Source organism: Aotus nancymaae, unplaced genomic scaffold (genome assembly GCF_030222135.1).
Source record: "Aotus nancymaae isolate 86718 unplaced genomic scaffold, 86718_ANA_hifiasm-v0.15.2.pri h1tg000009l, whole genome shotgun sequence".
Classification (NCBI taxonomy): Eukaryota; Metazoa; Chordata; class Mammalia; order Primates; family Aotidae; genus Aotus; species Aotus nancymaae.
Window position 1 is genome coordinate 6,403,280 of NW_026988420.1, and position 21,550 is coordinate 6,424,829.

Here is a 21,550-nt window from a genome sequence, read left to right on the forward strand (position 1 = left end):
CCAAAGAATCTATCAATATTAAAGCTATTAGAACTAATAAGGAAGTTTATCAGGGTCACAGGATAGAGCAGCACCTGTATAAAAATCAGTTGTATTTTTTTATACTAGCAATCTCAGATGTATCATGCTGAGTTTCTGCAGGCCTCCAGCTATTGTTAACACCTTCCCCTACTCTAGCAAATTACCCGACCACCTAGCTCCAGATGAAATAGAAATCATTAGATAGGAACCACCTCAGCCTCCTCTGCCAAAACTACTCGCCTTGGCATTAAGCTTCTCCTGCCTTCTCATCACAATAGAAGAGACTGGCAGGACTTGCCATCTGGTCCTAGAACATTCCAACACATTCCCATTTCAGAACTTAACACAACACGTGCATAATGCTTTTAACCTCAGTTTTCTGAGCTAATTCATACTAATACATAAGAGCTTAAGCAGCTCGTATTTGGAGCTTTCCCTTACTTCTCCCACCCCCATATTATAAAATCTCTTAGCTGCTGCATTTTCCCTTTAGATCATTTTTAATTAAATATGTTCTTACTATTTCATAATGCTTGAGGTGGCAAAAAAAAAAAAAAAAAAGTCTTTTTATCCTTTCCAAAACAACTTAAATGTATTTGAAAACCATACTTTGGAAATTGGCAAGGAGGCCAGTTTTAGGCATTAGGCATTTTAGGGAATAACCGTTTGTCTCCCTTTAAAAAAAATACAGCCAGAGAATGTCTTTACACTCACTATTTAAATATTCCAGCAAACATAAACAAGTCGTATATTTTGTTGAAGAAAAATAGCACACTGAATTTGTTCTCTTTTTTCCTTCAGTTACCACTTAAAATGTTTTATTTGTTGATTTTTATTTTTTTAATTGACACGTAATAATTGTACATACTTATGGGGTACGTACTGACGTTGTAGTACATGTAAGGTGTAGTGATCATATCAGGGTAATTAGTATATGTGTCTCAAACATTTATCATTTCTTTGTGTTGAGAACTTTCAGTTTCCTCCTCCTAGATCTTTGAAACTATGTAATGTATTATTGCTCACTGTAGTCATCCTATAGTAGCATATAGAACACTAGAACTTTGCCCTCCAGTCTTGCTGTAATTTTGTATCCTTTAACAGATCTCTTCCTATCCCTCTCTTCCTCCCACCCTTCCCAGCCTCTAGAATACTCTGTTCTACTTTTTACTTCTTTGAGATCAACTTTTTTTTTTGAGATGGAGTTTCCCTCTTGATGGAGTACAATGACGCGGTCTCGGCTCACTGCAACCTCCGCCTCCTGGGTTCAAGCGATTCTCCTGCCTCAGCCTTCTGAGTAGCTGGGATTACAGGCATGCACCACCACACCCAGCTAATATTTGTATTTTTATTAGAGACGGAGTTTCACCATGTTGGTCAGCTGGTCTTGAACTCCTGACCTCAGGTGATTGCCTGCCTCGGCCTCCCAAAGCACTGGGATTACCGGTGTGAGCCACCGCACCCAGCCAAAATCAACTTTTTTTTAGCTCCCACATATCAATGAGAATATTGGGTGTTTAACTTTTGGTTCTTGACTAATTTCACTTAGCATAATGTCCTTCAGTTCTATCCATGTTGCGGTTACTGACAGGATTTTATTTTTTTAATGGCTGAATAATATTCCATTGTGTGCATATACCACATTTTCATTATCTGTTCTTCATCTGTCATTGGACACTTAGATTGATTCCATGTCTTGGCTGTTTCAAATAGTGCTGCAGTAAACATGGTGGGGAGATGCAGATGCCTCTTTGATGTATTGATTTTTTTTTTCCTTTGGATGAATGGCCTGTGGTGGGGTTGCTGGATCATATGGTAATTCTGTTTTTAGTTTTGTGAGGATTTTTTTTCTACTTCTGTGAGGAGTGTCATTGTTATTTTGATAGGGATTACATTGGATCTGTAGATTGCTGTGAATAGTGTGGTCTTTTTAACAACATTAATTCTGATCCATGAGCAGGAGATGTTTTTCTGTTTGTCTGGAGTTACTGCCCATCAGAAGTTACTGTCTCAGTTTCTTTCATCAGTGTTTTGTTGTTATTTTTGTGAAGGTTTTTCACCTCCTCGGTTAAATTTATTCCCAGTTGTTGTTTTGTGTGTGTGTGTGTGTGTGTGTGTGTGTGTGTGTGTTTGTACCCATTGCAAATGGGATTGCCTTCTTGATTTCTTAGTTCATTGGTTGCATATAGAAAATGCTACTGATTTTTCTATGTTGATTTTATATCTGCAACTTTACTGAATTTGTTTATTCTAAGAGTTTTTGGTAGAGTCTTTAGGTTTTTCTATATATAAGATCATGTTGTCTGCAAATAGGAACAGTTTGACTTCTTCCTTTCCGATTTGGATGCCCTTTATTTTTCTTTCTCTTGCCTAATTGCTCTGGCTAGGACTTCCAGTTCTATGTTGAATAAGAGGGGTGAGAGTGAGCATCCTTGTCTCATTCCAGTTCTTCGAAGAAAAGCTGAGAGCTTTTAGTATGATGTTAGCTGTGGCTGTTAACACTTTTATTAATGATATGAGGAAGGTTAGTTTTGCTAATGCATCATCTCTGCCTTGGTTTCCATAATAGCTGTGACTGAATAAAAGCATGTATTAGAGTAATTATCCCTGTCTTATGCTGATTCTAATATCAATGCCAAGTTGTCCCATACATTTATGAAGAAGTTATGAAAAGAAGGAAATGTGTCTATTGTCTTAATTTTTATGTATCAGAAGATGCCTAACCTCTACAATATGAAATTAGGTTATGTAATGCTGGTATTGTTTTTGTAATTATGATTATCAAATAATTTTATTTTAGCTAGAGGCAGATTTATTTGACCTGTAAGAACGCTTAATGTGTATAGATGCAACTTCACTATTTTAAGTATTAAAAGGTCTGCTTACCTATAACAAGATATGCTGTATCTGGATTTTACTTCATAAATGCTCTGTAAATAGTGAAAACCACATGGCGGACTCTCTAGTGTCGTTGGAATCCTTTAAAACCATTATACTTCCTGAGCCAAAATTCTGTCCTAGTGCTTCGAGATCTATGCCTTCTCCTGCAAAAACAAAAAACCCCAATGTGTTTTTCTTGTTTTCATATTCATACAATCAAACATTACAACCTCAATTCTAGATCTTTTTTCCTGTTTTTTTGCCCCATTCTGTTATTTTCCCCTATTCTGTTATTTTCATATATAAGTGTGTCAGTACATATAAAATAGCTGTGAAAATAATGAGACTAAATTTTTTATTTGTGTGAATGTGGAAATAGCCAAAGAAAGAGCAACAGGAGTCAACCCCTATACCCCACATTGAAAAAAACAAACTCAAGCAAAAACAGAAGGAAAAATTAGATCATTTGCCAGATGGGTTTTATTTTTAAACAGAAAAATACTGTCCAGAAATACTTAGGTATATTTAATGTGGCCTTGCCTTGTTACTGCTGTCAGGAGAAATAAGGTCATGGCCCCTGGTGTGCAGGTCAGACCATGGACCTCTTATTTTGCTGCTCTTGTTTTTTTCCTGATACAGCCTGTGAACAAGTAGTATAGAGTAAGTAGCCTGGGTGAGACAACCATCTACCTAAACAAACCCTACCACAGTGTTCTGGATTTGAAACACCACACCCTCTCATAGTACTCAGGGAAAAGTACATTAACTGAAGAGAAAGAGGAAGCAGGAGAGAATAGGTATTCACTCCTAGTATCTCTTCCTTGTCTTTTTTTTTTAATCTAAAAGTGAGTCTTATATAAAAGAATAGCTTCTAAACTTTTAGCCAAAAAGTTAATTTCTTATTTTCTAATCATTTATTCCATTTGAATTTTTAAAAAGAATTTTAAAAGGGGTTTTTACAACTTAAACTGCATTAAGTATGTGGTTTTCCCACTTTTGATGATCAAATTTTTATATACATATCAAATAGAACTTGTAATCTACATGAAATAATCAAAAGCAGCAAAACTGCCTCTATAAATGTACCATGCATAATTATTCAGTTTTGTTAAGTGTTGAAAGTAGGTCACAGGTTCTTTTTCCTTTTTACTACTATCATGGAATTCAAAGAGTCTAACATCTGTTTTTGAAAACTCTATATGAGATATGAAAATAAATCCTTCAATGCCCATATTGTTACCTAATTCCTGTTGCCAATTTGTTTTACATGTAAATTGATATAATTATCCAAAAGACAGGGACCTGGATAAGAAGACATTGTGAAATTTTTTCTGACTTGTTTATTCAGTTATTCAGTCAACAGATATCTAAATGTTTAGCGCTGACCTACATAAAAGTAAGACTAGTATGAAATCTGCCTCCATATATTTTATAATTTATTTTTTACCTGTAATTCTGGCATTATATTATTCAATTAGTTCATGACTTTATTGTGGTATTTCATTCACATAGTATTGAATTTTATTGGCTTAGCTGTTTGGCAGCCAGACTTCTAGCTGCAGGGAAGCAAACATTACCTTCTTTACTCACTCAGTTTCAGGTAGAAGGATTTTTTTTTTTTTTTTTTTTTTTTTTTACAGATTTCTGAAAGACCAAAAAGGAATCTAGCCTTCAAACAGATAAAACTCCTTAGAAATAATCTGATTTTTTAGAAACTCTTAGACACCATTCATTTTGCTACCTCAAATTCTTGTTCCTCTTCTGCCTTCAAAATGTCAATCATTGCTTTCTAGAATACTTTCTAAGTTGGATGTAAAGCGTAATCTCCTTTTTAAAAATAGATAAGACTAATTTTAATTGTCTAAAAATAAAAGGACACATGAATGAGTATTTGTGGCATAACTCTAGGAAAGGCGTAGAAATAATGATCAGTTTCTTTTTTAAATTAATTGACTATGTAAAGATAAGTAAATACATGTATTACACAGTTTTCTGGAGTTCATTATCAGCATTATATTACTATATTATATACACATTCACTCACTTCTGTTTTTACATTAAATGGTAATTTTTATCTATTTGATTATTTGGTACTATACCACCACCTAACAGTAGAATCTGGGGCTCTTTGGCTTTGGCTGTCACCTAATAGTTTCTCCAGTGAATAAAAATTATCCGAAAATAACAATACCTAAGCTTACAAACATAGTCATAGATGTTTCTAAAAAGTAGGTAGTCATATTCACAACTAAATGTTTTGATTAATAATGTAAAAATAACATCTTGACAGTTTACTAACACCAAATAATGGAATTTGCCCTTGTAGATTTATCTTCCAAATTGAGCAACCCAAACTGCAGAAAAGGCACATCTAAAAGCATTCATTTTCTTTTTTAATGTGCCACCTGAATATTCACAGACTGTGTAATTGTACTGAAGGAACTTCATAGACAAGATAATTTTGAGAGCAGTAAGCAAAGTTAGTGCTGTATATACTTATATAAGAGACAAAAATAAAACATTTTTCAGTTTTGTTCTAGATGTTTAAAATGATTTGAGGCTATCATCAGAATAACTCCTAAAAAAAAAGAAACAGTATCATGGCTTTAGAATTATAGTGGATATGAGGAAAGTTATATAGACAGTAAAGAAGGTGGCTTGAAAACCTGAAAGCATTTTAAATCTCTGTTGTCCAATAGGAAGTTATTTAAAGTGACTATTTTAGAATGGATGGTTATGTTGGCTAGACTTTTACATTGGACTGGAGAGTTATAAGCCTAAGAGGACTTTCCACATTTACAAAAAAAGGAAGCTTTCTAAATCATGAGTGTTTTTTTCTAAATCAATGAAACTGAAAAAGAGAGTGGTTTTAATAATCATATGGTTCAGACAACTAAGATAAGTCATAGATGGTTATATATGATTTCATATGTATGAAATAGGATGAGTGAAATTGAAAATGGATCTTGCAAAAATAGTGTCTTTGTGTTTAGTCTTAGAATTCTCTGACTCATAATTATCGTTTAAGGTGTTAACTAAAATTACAAGTCTTTTAAAATAAATATTTGATTGTTTTGTCTTTTAAATAATTTTCTTTCTGCAACTTGAGTTTTACCAAAGAATATGGATACTAAATAATGTTTGTTCTTTGTTGTAGGTAAAACTTTGGTCAAGAAACTGACAAAAAAGGTAAGCAACATGTAGGAGGAGGTGGGGTTTGTTTTTGGTAAGATGGAAAATGAACTTTTAGTTAAATTTTTAATATGTGTATTCAAAGGACATCGAGGATACACTGTCAGGGATCCAAAGAGCTGGTTGTGGATCAACTTTTTTCAGAGACCTTGGCGATAAAGGTAATTTTGATTTGTTGCTAAATTTCTAGTTATGTGTTTTATTTAACTGAAGTATTATTAAGCAATTAAGGTATGAGATCTCCACCATGTTATTTAACAGGTGTTTATAAAACATAATAACATAGTAAGTAGGAGGTAACTTTTTCAAAGTCTCTGAGCAATTACAGATAAATTATTAAAACATCAATGTTAATTAAAGCCCTGGAGTGGGGATGAGGCAGAGTATTTAAAATAAAAGATGAGAAGCCTCCAAGAGCATCCAGAAGAGCACCACTATTTAAGGGAGTAGATGGGGCAGAGTGATCAGAGAGGTAGAGGAACACCAGTAGAGTGTTATCACAGAAGCCAAGCAGAGAAAGTGTTAAAGAAAAAGGAATTTATCAAATATGAAAACCAAGTAAATTTAGGGAGTTGAGTGAGCTAAGGACTGAGAAGTATCCATTATATTTAGCAGCTGGAAGTGTTTGACATTTTAACAAGTACAGTGGTGCCTTGTTATCCATGGGATATTGGTTCCAGGACCTCCCTTGGATACCAAAATGCAAGAATGCTCAAGACCCTGATATAAAATGGCATCATATTTGCATATAACCTACAAATATCCTCCCATATAGTTCAAATCATCTCTAGATTACTTACAATACCTAATACAATGTAAATAGTTGTTAATACTCTATAACTTTTTTTTTTAATTTGTATGGTGTGTTTTTTGTTTTTTGGTTTTTTTTGAGATAGGGTCTTGCTCTGTTGCTGGGTTGAAGTGCAGTGGCACAATCATAGCTCACTATACCATCAAACTCTAGGGCCCAAGCAGTCCTCCTGCTGCAGCCTCTTGAATAGCTGGGGCTACAGGTGTGTACCACCACATCTGGCTAATTTTTTTTTAATTTTTGTATAGCCGAGAGTCTCACTATTTTGTCCAGACTGGCCTCAAACTCCTGGACTCAAGCAGTCCTCCAGACTTGACCTTTGAACGTGATGGTATTACAAGCATGAGCCACCACACTTGGCCTATTTTTTTTTCTTTTTTCTTTTTTTTTTTTTTTTTTAATATTTTTGATCCATGGTTACTTGAATTCATGGATGTGGAGGGCCAACCATACAGGTCAGTGATATGATGAGATCTAAAGCCAAGTTGCAGAATGCTGAGAAGTGAGGGGGGATATGAGAAAAGTAAGCGCAGACCTCTTGAGAGACCTGGTCATGAACAGAGGAGTTAGTGGGTAGTAGCTAAGGGTAGAGAAAAAAGACCAAGGGAATGTTGGTATTTTAGGTAGTGAGCATGCTTCTTGTTGAGAAGGAAAGGTGGAATATACAAAGGAAGTATGGATAGGACAAAATCCTGGAAAATATGAGAGAAGGGATTGTCTTCAGAACTGGAGTGGAAGGATCAGCATTCCACAGGGAGGATATCTTTCCCTTTGTATCAGAAGAAAAGGATAAACAGATGAGCATTTTATGCAGATACTTGCAAATTAGTGGCAGGCAAATGAGACAGGTGTTTTGGAGTAGCCTTGATTTTATTTATAAAGTAGGATAGTAGAGCTGAACTTTATGGAAAAAGGAGGTTTGAAGTAGCTTTTGGGATATGGAAAAAGAACAGATGAGAGAAACAAAGATTTCTGGGAATCCTTCAAGGACTAGAAGATAACATAGATTATGAAAGAATATAGTCAATGATCAGTGTAGTTGTAGAATAGAATAGAATAGAATAGAACAGAACAGAAAGAATAGAATAGAATAGTTGGACAGTTAGGATTTGCTAGGCAGAGGAATGGAGGAAGTCATGGCCTAGGGAGTTAACAATGTTAGGAGTAAGAGAGGTTTTAACTAATGAGCCATTAGAATCTAAGCAGGGTAACAGAGACAATAGAGAAGAAGGTAAAACAGGAAGAAAAATGAAAAAAGAAAGTAGGAAAGTCAACAAGGAAAAAAAAATTCCATTTTATGATAAACTTCAATAAAACAAAAAAGTCTAGAGAGAAAGCTGCCAGTGAGGTTGAAAACAGTTGTAGTGGATGTCCAAGTGCAGAGAAAACTATGGTCATAGAGTAGGTGTCTGAATTTAGTTTCTAAGCTGATGCACTTGCAGGTGATTTCAGGGTTCAGGGAGTGATCGTAGAAATAGGTAGCTAAAATAGAAATAGTTGGTATTGTTAATTTAGTGAAAGTTATCAAGGATCGGAGAGATGGACCACTCTGTTTTAGAAGTGTAGAAAAACTGTTCACGTGAGGTTGGTGATTAGTTATTCTTTCCTATTGTTTAAAGAAGGAATTGGAGAATTAAGAAATAAATGTAATTTCTAAATCAGTGGTGTATAACCTTTCATTGAATGCAGCAGAGCTTTTACAGTTACTCAAGAGATTTACGGCATTCTCAAATCAACATTAATTTTATGGCTGGGTGCCTTAGCTCACACTTATAATCCCAGCACTTTGGGAGGTCAGAGTAAGAGGATAGCTTGAGCCCAGGAGTTCAAGACCAGTCTGGGCAACGTAGCAAGTCTCCATCTCTATAGACAAGGTAAAAGAAAAAAATTAGCTGGGCATGGTGACACACACCTGTAGTCCCAGCCACATGGGAGGCTGAGGTGAGAGGATCGCTTGAGCCCAGGAGGTTGAAGTTGCGATTGCAGTGAGCTGTGGTCTCCTCGGCAACAGAGCAAGACCCTGTCTCAAAAAAATATATAACATTAGTTTTAAATTGAGAGTAAGTTTATCACATTACACTCTGTGGGGAAGAAAATATGACAAAGGTATAATAACTTCATAAAAGCGGTATTAATCAATTATTGTTTATTGTTGATAAAGATCTATGTCTGCATATTCATGATTTAATGGACTTTCATTATGTTCTACACGTGTTAGTTCCTTATACTAAACTGTCTACTTATCTTTACACCCACTCCACCCCACCCCTCACCAATTCCTTCCAGTCATAGCACCAGAACATCCCTATATACTTTAAGGTTAACAAGCTCCTAAATTTTTTAGAGTGGGAATTTACTGGAATGTAGTATATGGTTGGTGAACAGGTCATAGTTTTATGACCTGAGGAAATTACTTAATCTCTTTCATCCTCACTTTCATCACGTTCATCACATTCAAAATAAGATAGTAATACCTTCCTTATGGGATTGTTAAAAGAATTTAATAAAATAAGATGTTTTAAACATTTATAGTATCTGTTATGTAGCCTTAAAAAGTATTAAGAACATGGGTTTTAAGCCTGGTTTAGATTCCTAGCTCTGTTAGGTAGCTGTGTAACCTTGGGCAAGTTGGTTTTAGTTTTCTTATTATATGTCTGGTACATTTTAAGTTTATAATTGGAATATTGCTATATGTTTTTTGTAAGATTTATTATTAACTGAACTTTAGTTTCTTCTTAATGAATTTGTAAATGGTATTTTTAAAAATCATAGGTAATAAAGATTTTGTAAGGTTTTACTTTAGGAAATTATTAATTTGGCATTTTAAAGTAGATTTTAAGCATAATATTTAAATTTCAAGTACCAATATTTAGATCAGAGCTATGGCTTTGAGGTACCTTTACATAATATGGACTTTTCTGGAAGCATTTTGAGATTTTTAAGAAAGATATTTACCAGTTTTGAAAACTCAGATAATGTCTGGAAATATACACTGAACTGACTTAAAATTATTTGAGGATTTTTTTTCTTGAAGTAAGGAAGGCTGGGAAGAGTTCTATAATAATTTTGACCTAAGGCAGACTATGAGAACCAGAGTAGATTAATTCAGGTTTTGTGTAAAACTCTACATAAACATAATGTGATTTTAGAAATTCTATTCAAAATTGTTTTCAAGGAAAATGCATAAAATAAAAACTGAAAAGAGAAAGTTTAAATCATCTTTAAAAAAAAATTGAGAGGTAAGAGATTAATCTGTAGATCTTACAAGAGAAACCTATATCAAGGACCTTAGAAGCACACTGTGCTTCTCAAATACCCTATAAAATCCTGTGTAGGGTATTTCAAAGAAGTACCCTATACCACTTCATTGCTGCATTCACGTTGCAGACTCCTGGTAGTGCCTTAAGCGCTGCCTGTGGCCTTTATATGGAATACCATACTCCTGCTACCTGCTAAACAGCTTCACACTTCTCAGCTGCCCTACTCTATGAAGTCCTCTCTGAAACAAATAGAGCCTTACGCTTTCTCAGTTTTGTATTTTGTTATACTGTACTCTCTAATTTCTAATCTTCCTTAAACCATAAATTGTCAAAGTGGAAAAATATGTGTGGTTATTTTTTTATCCCCAGTTGCCTGGTATGTTGCCTAAAAACATTCTCTAACACATAATAAATGTTCATCTAAAATTAACTACATGCTAATTACAAATTATCCTCAACTATTTCAATGAGTCCCTTGAGTATTTTTGCTATTCAGTTTTAATTAGCCTTTCTATGTATTAAAAGCATGAACACTGCCAACCTGGGCAACATAGAAAGACCCTGCCTCCACAAAAAAATTGAAAGATTAGCTGGACATGGTCGCTTATGCCTGTAATATCCTCTACTCGGGAGGCCAAGGTGGGAGAGAATCACTTAATCCTAAGAAGTTGGCTTCAGTGAGCCATGATTGTACCACTATACTCCAGCCTAGGCAACAAAGTGAGACCTTATCTCAAAAGAAAAAAAGGAAATATTTAAAAATTTAAACTGGATTGATAGGTATTATTTTGTCAACAAAATTAAATCTATTTGGTAGTAATGCTTTCATAAATTTTAGAAATAATGCATCAACTTTTTTTTCTTTTTTCTTTTTTTTGAGACAGAGTCTCACTCTGACACCCAGGCTAGAGTGCAGTGGCTCGATCTCTGCTCACTGCAACTACAGTTCTAGTTAGCCTTTCTGTGTATTGAAAATATGAACGCTACCCGCCTTGGCCTCCCAAAGTGCTGGGATTACAGGCATGAGCCAGCGCACCTGGCCTCTCTGTTCTTTACATAGCGGGAAGACTATTTCTGTTCTCAGAATTAACAACAGCATTAATCATATATTTCCAGGATGGTTTTTTTTAAAGGAGAATTGAGACCCAGTATTTCTGGATGATTGGGAGAAAGCCCTTAGTGATGAACTATTAGAAAAATAAACAGGAAGGTTTTTCCCTTCTTAGGCAAAGTCCATGAGGATATTTATACGAGAAATAGAGGAATGAGGATGATGAGAGGGGAAGAGGTGAGGCAAGGAGCCTTTAACTAGAAACAGTGAATGACTGCAAGGATTGATTGTGTATATAACTAACATTCATTACAAAGTCAAACATGAATTTTTAAAATGTACATGCAGTGGCTGTGGGAGGAAAATCAACTTACCTTCCTACATTCATAAAGGACTGGCAGGGAATTCAGGACTGTAAGATGCAGCTTAATGATGACAAGAAATTCAAGCAATTGACAGGTAAAAGATGAGGCAGAACTGGAGAGTTACAGAACTAGGAAGAGTTCGAAGTGTCATGAAAGGGCATGGTATCAGATCTGCTACCTCGCCATTCGCCCAAATGCTGGCCACCCTTAACTAAGACTTTTCTATACTTAAGCTTTTCTGTACTTTCATCCCACTCTGACTGGGGTGTCAACCCTGATCCTTCCCCTTCTCCATCCCTCCAACACATCTACCGTACTACATTCTAGCTGGGAGAAGAGTGTCTGTCCCTAATTGTGAGAAGCCTTCACAGGCTGAATATATAGAGAGCGTCACAGCTCCTGTGTAGCCTGTGGTTTATGAGCTGCTTTAAAGCCTACTTCATCGGTAAAATAGAGATGCTTACATGAAACTTCTGACACAGTGCCTGAGATTGTGTCAACAACAGATCTCTTACTAGGGAAATCTACGTCTCTTTTGCTTCCTGCCTGTTAAACATTGGTACTTCATAGAATTTTGTCCTTCAGTTACTACTCTTCTTCAGCTTCCTTGGTTTTAGCATTTATGAGATGACTCCCAAATCTCTTTCAGTGCCTCCACTCATGAGCCTCAGCCGTCTGTATATACAGACCAGCTGCCAGACACCTGCTTTTGGATCTCTCTTAGTTACCTTGGATTCAAATATGCCAAACTGCACTCACCATCTACCGCCTAAACCAACACTTCCTGTATTCTTGATCTCATTTGGTAGTACCAGATTTCATCTAACTCCCTCAAACCCAAGAAATAGCTTAGAACCCCTTCTCTCTCTCTCTTTGCCCATCCCAGCCTTCATGTTCAACTGAACACAATGTCTTTCCAATTTTACTTCGCAAGTATTTATCAAATTCATCCTCTCTTCTCCCTACCTCTAGAGAATAGGAAACAGATCAAGTAACTTTGTCACTTAATAAGTAAAATCCAACTTCCTTAGTTTGGTGCATATAAGCCCCTTGTGGCCTGTGGCCTATGCCCTGCACAAGCTTCTCCCCTCTCCTCTTGCCATTCTACACAGAGTGCCATGCCTGCTCACGCTTCTGTGCTTTTGTTCATGCTGTTCCCTTTACCTGTGCTGTTCTCTCTCTCCCTGTACTCTCTGACTCACCACCTTCTCCCAGCCTTCTGCTCGTTGGAGAATTAGCCCAAGCATCACCTCTTCTGAGAATCGTTTTTAACTTCTTCAATGGAAGAGAATTGTTCTTTCCTCTGCATGCTCATCATTCTTTATATAGTCTCTCTTGCCACATTTTATTATAATTGCTTGTTTATGTGTCATCTGCTAACTGCTTAGAATATAAACTCCTTGAGGGAAAAGGCTTTTTCTCTGTAAACTTGTGAGGTCTAAGCACGATGGCTAACACATGGTATACTCTTAATAAATTGTTTTTGACTAAACAAATAGAGAACAGTAGAATTGGTTATTAAATTGTGAGGAAGCCCAATACAGTGGAAGGGCCGAGACTTTTGTATATCTTGTCTGTAATGTTGATTGTGATCTGATAGTGTAGGGAAAAAGTGCTTATAAGTGCAATAGGGAAACAGCTTGAGGAAAGACAGCAGTTATGTTTTAGTTCTCTGAAATACATGAATTGAACTGTACGTTTCCAACTTAAGATAACACTAATGTAAATATAAGAAAGATTCAGAAGATATAGTTTTTAAAGGTATACTTTACTATTGCTGTTAATAGTGGTTTGAAGAAAAACAATGTAAAACTTAGTTACACTTGGGACCCTTTGAAATACTCCATTTTACCACATATAAGAACTACCAAAATTTACACTCTTATCATAACTAGCAAAAGGTAGTACATTCTGAAAATAAGAAAGTAATATACCAACATGTATTATTATAAGAAAGAATAAGTTGTAAGTTATTATATATATATTTTAAACTGAGCATAATTCTCAATACTATCCTCAAAAATATACTGAGTATAAATTATGAGATATGGTATAAGATATATTCTTACAATAGATGGGATAATTCAATGTCTTTGGAAAACAGGATTCACAAAATTGTACTTAACAGCAGATCACATTTTAGAATGGTTCCAGAGTAATATTTCTAGATAAGCATTGTAACTGCCAGAATTTATTCGTCTTAAGTGTTGATTGGGTTTTCACACTCATGAGTGAGATGTGCCTCCTTCAGACCTTGTTACAAGGACAACGTATTAGTTGTCTGACATGAAGGGGGAAAAAAATCAGAATTTATTCATTTCTTCTAGTGCTCCTCTTATGGATTCTTTAAGAAACTTTTAAACATAAATTATTTAAAATATTCCCCTAAGGCAGTATTGAATCATTGCCATTTAATAGCATTTGTTTTACAATTAAATTTAACAAATATATATTAAACTATTTCTCCTGTCAGTATTCTCGTGTGTCAGTTTTCTTTAAAAACATTTTCAGTGGACACAGGCCTAGAATGCTTGTTTATTTATAACCCACCTTGAGAGTGAAGGGTACTGTTTTTATACTGTCTCAACTCTATGATTATTCAAGCTTTTTATTTTAAGTCAGTATTTCAAAGAAAGACACTGGAATTTTATTTTTCAGAAAGTTCTGCTTGCATAAAGGACCTGTACCTGTGTCTACAGAAAAGAAAAGCAAGGTCTCCTTTTGGCACCATGCCCAGTGCAGTCTAGCAGTTTGGCCATTTTTTTTCATATTGCCATATTCCTTTGATAATTAGAAAAATTCTTAAGGCTGCCAAAGAATGAAATACTTTGATCTTTCAGCTAACATTAGAGCACTTCTCCCAGGTACAAGATATGACAAAACACATTTAATTTATTCTCCCTTTATATAAGGACTAAATAGTTGAAAGCAAAATAAATCTGAAAATGTACTATGGTCTTTGTATTAAAGAAAAATATACCTGCTCCAAAATAGAACAAAAAGTCAGTAATGCAAAAAAAGGAAGTCATTGAAAACATTTTAAATCTTTACTTATAGGTAAAACTTGGAGTCATCTAGATACACAATTTTTGCCTTCCTTGCTCTGAAGTGCCTTTGGGCTTTGGTCCTGAGTCTTCTCTCCTCTATTTCATTGGGAGCCATTAGGGTATGGTGTCCTGCACAGAAGGGTAAATACATTCCCACTGCCATCACCATCTGCAGGTCTTTATTCTTCCTGTCTGAACTACCATAGTAGTTTTATTTCCCATTGCTGCTTCCACATGAACATTTTTTCAGTCACTCCAATTTTTGTATTCAGCTTCATCTATCCTAAATAGCTATCCCACTCATACCACATCAGCTTAATTAAAATTTTTACCAATCATTTAAATATTACTGTTAGAATTACTTCCTCTCTGACACCTTTGATCATCTAAGCTCAGTTATGCTTGTACATTTTTCTAAACTCCTGTAACTCTTACTATCCGTATCTCTCTATGGCATCTAGTATTTTCTGTAAACATCTGGAAATATAGAACCATCTGTGAAGAATTCTTGCCAAATTCAAACTTGAATCGCAGCACACATCTGGATCTAAGTACCGTTTGTAGAAAATACAGAAGGTAGAGGAACATGTGAAATACCAAGGAGATTCATTCATCAGAATTTTATAGACTGTTGGAAATTTTACAGGACAAATGACCAGCTTTTTCAACAATTAAGTTGAAAGGTAGAGGCAAAAAAGACAAGGGAGAAAACCTGCATATTAAGAGAGACATAAGAGACAGGAAGGCTGGGTATGGTGGGTCACACCTGCAATCCCAGCACTTTGGGAGGCCTAGGCAGGAGGATCACTTGAGCCCAGGAGTTTGAGACCAGCCAGAGCAACATAGGAAGACGCTGCCTCTACCAAAAAAAAAAAAAAGTTTTTTAATTAGCTGGGCATGGTGACACATCCCTGTGGTCCCAGCTACTCGGGAGGCTGAGGTGGGAGGATTACTTAGACATGGGAGATCAAGGCTGCAGTGAGCCATTACTGTGCCACTGCACTCTAGCCTGGGCAACAGAGTGAGACCTTGTTTCCAGAAAAACAAGAAGGGAAAGAAAAGGAATAAAAATAAATTAGACTACATCAAAATTAAGAACATTTGTGAATCGAAGAAAACTATGAAGAGAGTGAAAAAAAGATCCACAAATGGGAGAAAATATTTTCAAATCATATATATTTGTATATATGATAAGGTAATAACCAGAACTATAAAGAACTATAACAAAACTTTTTTTAATGGGAAAAGGACTCAAATAGAAATTTCTCAACATAAGAGATATACATGGCTAATAAGCACATGAAAAGGTACTCAACATTACTAATCATTAGAGAAATGCAAATCAAAACCACATTGAGATATCACTTCGCATTCAGTAGATTGGCAGTTAAAAAAAAAAAAAGCAGAAAACACAAGTGTTGAGGATGTGGAGAAATTTGGTGGGAATTTGTATTTCCACAGCTGCTGCAGAAAATATAGAGCGATTCCTCAAAAATTAAACAGCATTACCTTATGATGCAGCAGTCCTGCTTCTGGGTATATACCCAAAAGAAATGAAAGCAGGGACTCAGACAAATATTTCTTCACCAATATTTGTAGCCACACAGTAGAAACAGCCCAAATGTCCATCAGCAGGTGAATGGATAAACATAATATGATGCATACATACAGTGGAATATTATTCAGCCTTAAAAAGGAAGGAAATTCTGACACATACTGCAGTATGAAAGAACCTTTAAAACATGCCAAGTGAAATAAGCCAGTCACAAAAGGACAAATATTATATAATTAATCTTATATGAGGTACCTAGAATAGGCAAATTCAGAGACAGAAAGTGGAATAGAGGTTACAGGGGCTAGAGGTGGGGATGAGTGGTGGGATTTAGGAGTTAACATTTAATGTGTACAGTGTTTCTATTTAGGATGATGGAAAATTTCTAATGCCAGTTGTACAACAATGTGAATGCACTTAATGCCACCAAACTGTACAGTTAAAAATGGCTTACATGGTAAATGGTATGTTATATTTATTTTACCACAGTATTTAAAAAACAAGTGATTTAAGAGACCTACTCACCAAGTGCAATGTAAGGACTTTCTTTGGATGCTCATTTGAACACACTTGAGAACTTATCTAAAACAGGAAAATTGATAATGCTAATTTGAATTTGAAGATGTTAAGGAAATGATAATTTTTAGATATGGTAACTATCTGGTAGGGAGGGTTTTTTAGATATACAGCCTGAATTTTTTAGAAATATGTGCATGTGGGATTTGTTTCAAAATAATCCAGTGGGAAGTAGGGAGTGAAAAGAAGTATAGGTAAAGCAGTACCTGCCGTGAGTTGACAATTATTGGCACTGAGTTTCATTGTGTTATTAATATAATTCTGTATAATTATTCATCGTATTATTCTCTCTGCTGTTGTGTATGATTGACATTTTCCATGATTAAAAAATGTTTTAAATTATTAATTGTGCATTTTGCTATTATACCAATCTTATGATCCGGAGAGAACAATTGTTTTTTAGTTTATCAGGAAGCCATGTTTTTGAGATATCATTACTATATTTAATGTAACTTTTTCATTGTAAGCAACATAAAACCTGACACAATGTACTTGAGCAACCAAGAAAGTTTAATGACTAGACAGAGTTAGCTTCAAACCCAACTTCATCCAGTGCTCAAACATCACCATATTCATTTTTCGGATCTGGAAATTAAAGATTGGCTACATTCTCGAGCTCTAAATACTGGCCTCTGGCAGTTCCAGGCACTCTCTCCATTGTCTCACATTCCTGAGAATAACATTCTCACGTCACCAAAGCCCAGTACAAAATAAAAATGTAGAAGTCAGTAATCCAGCATTTGCATCAGAAATCCTGCTGTGTACTACTCTGAGTGGCCCAACTTAGGTGATAGCCCATCCCTAAACCAGTCCCTGGATCAAGACTATTGCAACCTGCTTGTTACCTTGGCCTGAGCTACTTGCCCATCCCTACATCAATTCCACAGAAATGCAGTGATTGGCTTTGGCCAATTAGCATTTACTTGCAGAGGCAAATGTAGGGTCATCCTACCCGAACTGCATATTTGAGACTGGCAAAGAATGATTTCCCAAAGGAAAAATCAAGTTACTGCTACAAACAAATTAATTGCTACATTTTAAATAATATAATTTGACTCTCAGTATTCCAAGTCTGTTATTCTACTGAATTTATAAATTTGCTTCACTTGAGATGGTATGAATAGTAAAAATTTAAGTAGAAATTACATAAAGTACCATGCAAATAGAACTTCTAGTGGATGCCTATTATTTGCTAGCCAGCATCCATTCCTTCTCTGTGTTAGTCAATGTTCTCCAGAGAAACAGAACCAATTGGAGGTATAGATAGAGATTCACTGTGAAGAACTGGCTCATGCAATTATGGAGGTACAGAATTCCCTTGATCTGCCAGTTGTAGACCCAGGAAAGCTGGTGGTGTAATTCAGTACACATTTGGAGGCCTGAGAACCAGGGGAGCCAGTGGCGTAAACTCCAGTCTGAGGCTAGAACATAAGATGTCCTAGCTCAAGAAGTGAGGTAGAAAAAAATGGTGAATTTCTCCTTCCTCCGCTTTTTGTTCAACAAAGAGAGAGTGAATAATGCCCACCCATACTGTGGAGGACAGCCTACTTTGCCAGGTCTACCAATGTAAATGCAGATTCTCACAGACACACCCAGAAATGATGTTTAATCTGGGTACTCAAGATGTTCGGTCTGTGACCCAGTCAGACTGACACTTAAAACTAACCATCACAACCTCCTTACTGGCAGTGGTAACCTGATGAAGCATAGTTTCTTTTTTTCAGTATTAGGACTCTACTTCAACTATTATAAAAATTTTCCATTGTATCAAAGAGAGGTAATTTAAAGTAAAAATGGTTTTTTAATTAGGTGAAATTTCAATCTTAATGTCTCTGTATGTTTACTTCTAAACCATCTAAAACTTATTTTCTGGTATGTTTTTATCTTATCTCTTTCAGGGCTAATTTCATATACCGAGTATCTTTTCTTGCTTACAATCCTCACTAGTAAGTATCCCACAGTTTTTCTCAGTGATCATGTGGAATTCTCTATTCTTACTAAACAGGATTTTAAAAGTTTGGTATTTATGTGTTTATCATGAAAAACATTATCGGTACCTTAGTTTCTATATCTACAAAATGATAATGTTGGATTCGATTATCCCCTTGAGTCTCTTCTACCTCCTGTGCACTATAGTAGCCCATAGCTTTGTCTCTTTAACAGGAAGTTTGTTGAACAAGAGAATGAAAGTAGTGGTAGCCTTGACTTTAAAAATGCTTATTTGACATTATACAAAATTCCTGACCAGTACCCTTCAAAAGTGCGAAGATCATGGAAAACAAGGAAAGACTGAGACACTGATACAGATTAGAGAAGACTCAGGAGACATAACTAAATACAACATGGTATCTTATATTTGATCCTAGAATAGGAAAACAGCATTAGTGAAAAAACATGAAATCTCGATAAAGTCAATAGTGTAGTTCATAATGCTATGCCATGTTAATTTCTTAGTCTTTATAAATGTACTATGGTTGTGTAAGATGTTAATATTAGAAGACCAGCCGTGGTGGCTCACCCCAGCACCTTAGCTTGAGCCCAGAGTTTGATACCTGGGCAACATGGTAAAACCTCATCTCTACAAAAAAGTAAAAAAAATTGACAAGGTGTGGTAGTGCATACTTGTAGTCCCAGCTACTTGTGGGGGCTGAGGTGAGAGGATTGCTTGAGCCCAGGAGGTTGAAGCTGCAGTAAGCTGTGATCACACTGCTGTACTCCAACCTGGGTGGCAGAGTGAGACCCTGTCTCAAAAAAAAAAATTGACTGGGCATGGTGGCTCATGCACTTTGGGAAGCTGAGGTGGGCGTATCACAAGGTCAGGAGATCGAGACTTTCCTGGTCAACATGGTGAAACCCCATTTCTACTAAAAATACAAAAATTAGCTGGGCATGGTGGCATGTGCCTGTAATCCCAGCTACTCGGGAGGCTGAGGCAGGCGAATCACTTGAACCCAGGAGACAGAGGGTGCAGTGAGCGGAGATTGTGCCACTGCACTCCAGCCCGGCTACAGAGCTAGACTCTGTCTGAAAAAAAAAAAAACGAAAAAAAATTAGAGGAGGCTGAGCAAAGAGTATATGGAGACTCTGTAGACTCTTTGTACTATCTTTACAAAATTTGTGTAAGTCTAAAATGATTGCAAAATCCATTGTTGTTGTTTTTTAAGTACTCTGAAAAAGGGAAATAAAAAGTAATCATTAATTTGAAAATAGCCAAGGTACTGTAAGAATATAGAAAAACCCCTAGTAGAGCTAAAGAAATAAATTAAGCCCACAAATTAATTTTGCATTGAAAGGCGGAACACTTACCATCACAGCAGTAGCACCTATGGAAAGGGTGTTGGAGAAGGTAGGGAACAAAGCCGTAACACCAAATGTCAGCCTTTGGAATTGTTATAAGAAATCATTATGTTTTCTGTGTAGAACCTTATTCATACAGTTTCTGCTAGTTTATGTGAAATTTGAAGATCTGTCTATCTGCAAATAACTTGCTTTTCATCAACATTTTTCATTTTTCACTTCACTGCAGAACCCCATTCTGGATTTCATGTTGCTTTTAAAATGCTGGATACAGATGGTAATGAGATGATTGATAAAAGGGAATTTTTTAAGGTAAGTAGATGCTAATTATTTTAGGTTTATCATAAAATACCTGGATGTTTGTGTGATAATTTTATACTCTGTTGCCCAGGCTGGAGTGCAGTGGCACGATCTCAGATCACTGTAGCCTCTGCCTCCCACATTCGAGCGATTCTCCTGCCTCAGCCTCCTGGGTAGCTGGGATTACAGGCACTTGCCACTGTGCCCAGCTAATTTTTTATATTTTTATTAGAGATGGGGCTTCACCATGTTGGCAAGGCTGATCTCGAACTCCTGACCTCAGGTAATACACCTGCCTCAGCCTCCCAAAGTGGTGGGATTACAGGCATGAGCCACTGTGCCCAGCCATATGTAGCATCTTATATTTGAAATTTTCTTCAAAGAATCAGATAGTTCTTTACATATCAAAAAAGCATATTTAAAAGGGAGGGATTTATCTTAGTTTATCTGAAAGTTTTCCTAGTAGATTTTATTTCTTACTCTACCCACCATATGTACTAGAAAAGTAATGAGAATCACTTTAATACCTAAAACATAAATGTAACAAAGTGATTTGAATAGCAAATGTAAAAGTAATGATAAAGTATGGTAATAAAAGCCTTGTGAAAATGTCCTAAAATACAGATTGCATCAGTTTGTTACTTTTGTGTTTTGTGAACATTCATGTTTTATTAACATTCAGATCTGAAAACTGTTAGTAAGTGTATTCCTTGCTTCTTTATCTCAAGAACTCGTAAAATAACAACTGTCTGCATGAGCTGTTCTCTGTCAGCTAATAATAAAAGATAGCAACTGTGATCAAAGCCAGTAATGGTTAATCCATTAAATCTTTACCTTGATCGATGGTACATGTGCTTATGTGGGATACATGCCAGGGTTTTAGTGCAATCTCTCTAAACAGTAGATTAATGGTAGGTCTGTTTCCTAGTATCAGTTGCTCCTTAGGTGGTCCTTTTATTTTGCGTTGCTTTCATATTGATGGCAAGGACTGCTCACTTAATATAGTAGCATTACAGTTTTATTATACTAAATACATCTGCTAGAGTTATTTTTAAATAAATATAGAAACCTTTCACATGAGTTATCAGGGAAATGCAAGTTAAAACCACAGTGACATACTACTACCCTCTCAAGAGAATGACCAAAATTAAAAAGACTAGTCACATCAGATGTTGGTGAGGATGTGAAGGAACCAGAA

The 21,550-nt window shown here is 35.8% G+C and overlaps 1 protein-coding gene and 1 pseudogene across 1 annotated transcript in view; both read left to right on the top strand.

Moving 5' to 3' along the window:
* The window catches only part of MICU2 (mitochondrial calcium uptake 2), a 104,871-nt gene that overhangs the window by 52,722 nt on the left and 30,599 nt on the right, over nt 1-21,550 (top strand). The window contains exons 3-6 of the mRNA XM_064373521.1: nt 6,059-6,090; nt 6,179-6,254; nt 18,654-18,701; nt 20,282-20,364. Coding sequence (XP_064229591.1) covers nt 6,059-6,090; nt 6,179-6,254; nt 18,654-18,701; nt 20,282-20,364 — 239 coding nt within the window. The remainder of the gene's footprint in view (nt 1-6,058; nt 6,091-6,178; nt 6,255-18,653; nt 18,702-20,281; nt 20,365-21,550) is intronic.
* LOC135273899 (small nucleolar RNA U13) lies at nt 13,770-13,867 on the top strand (annotated as a pseudogene).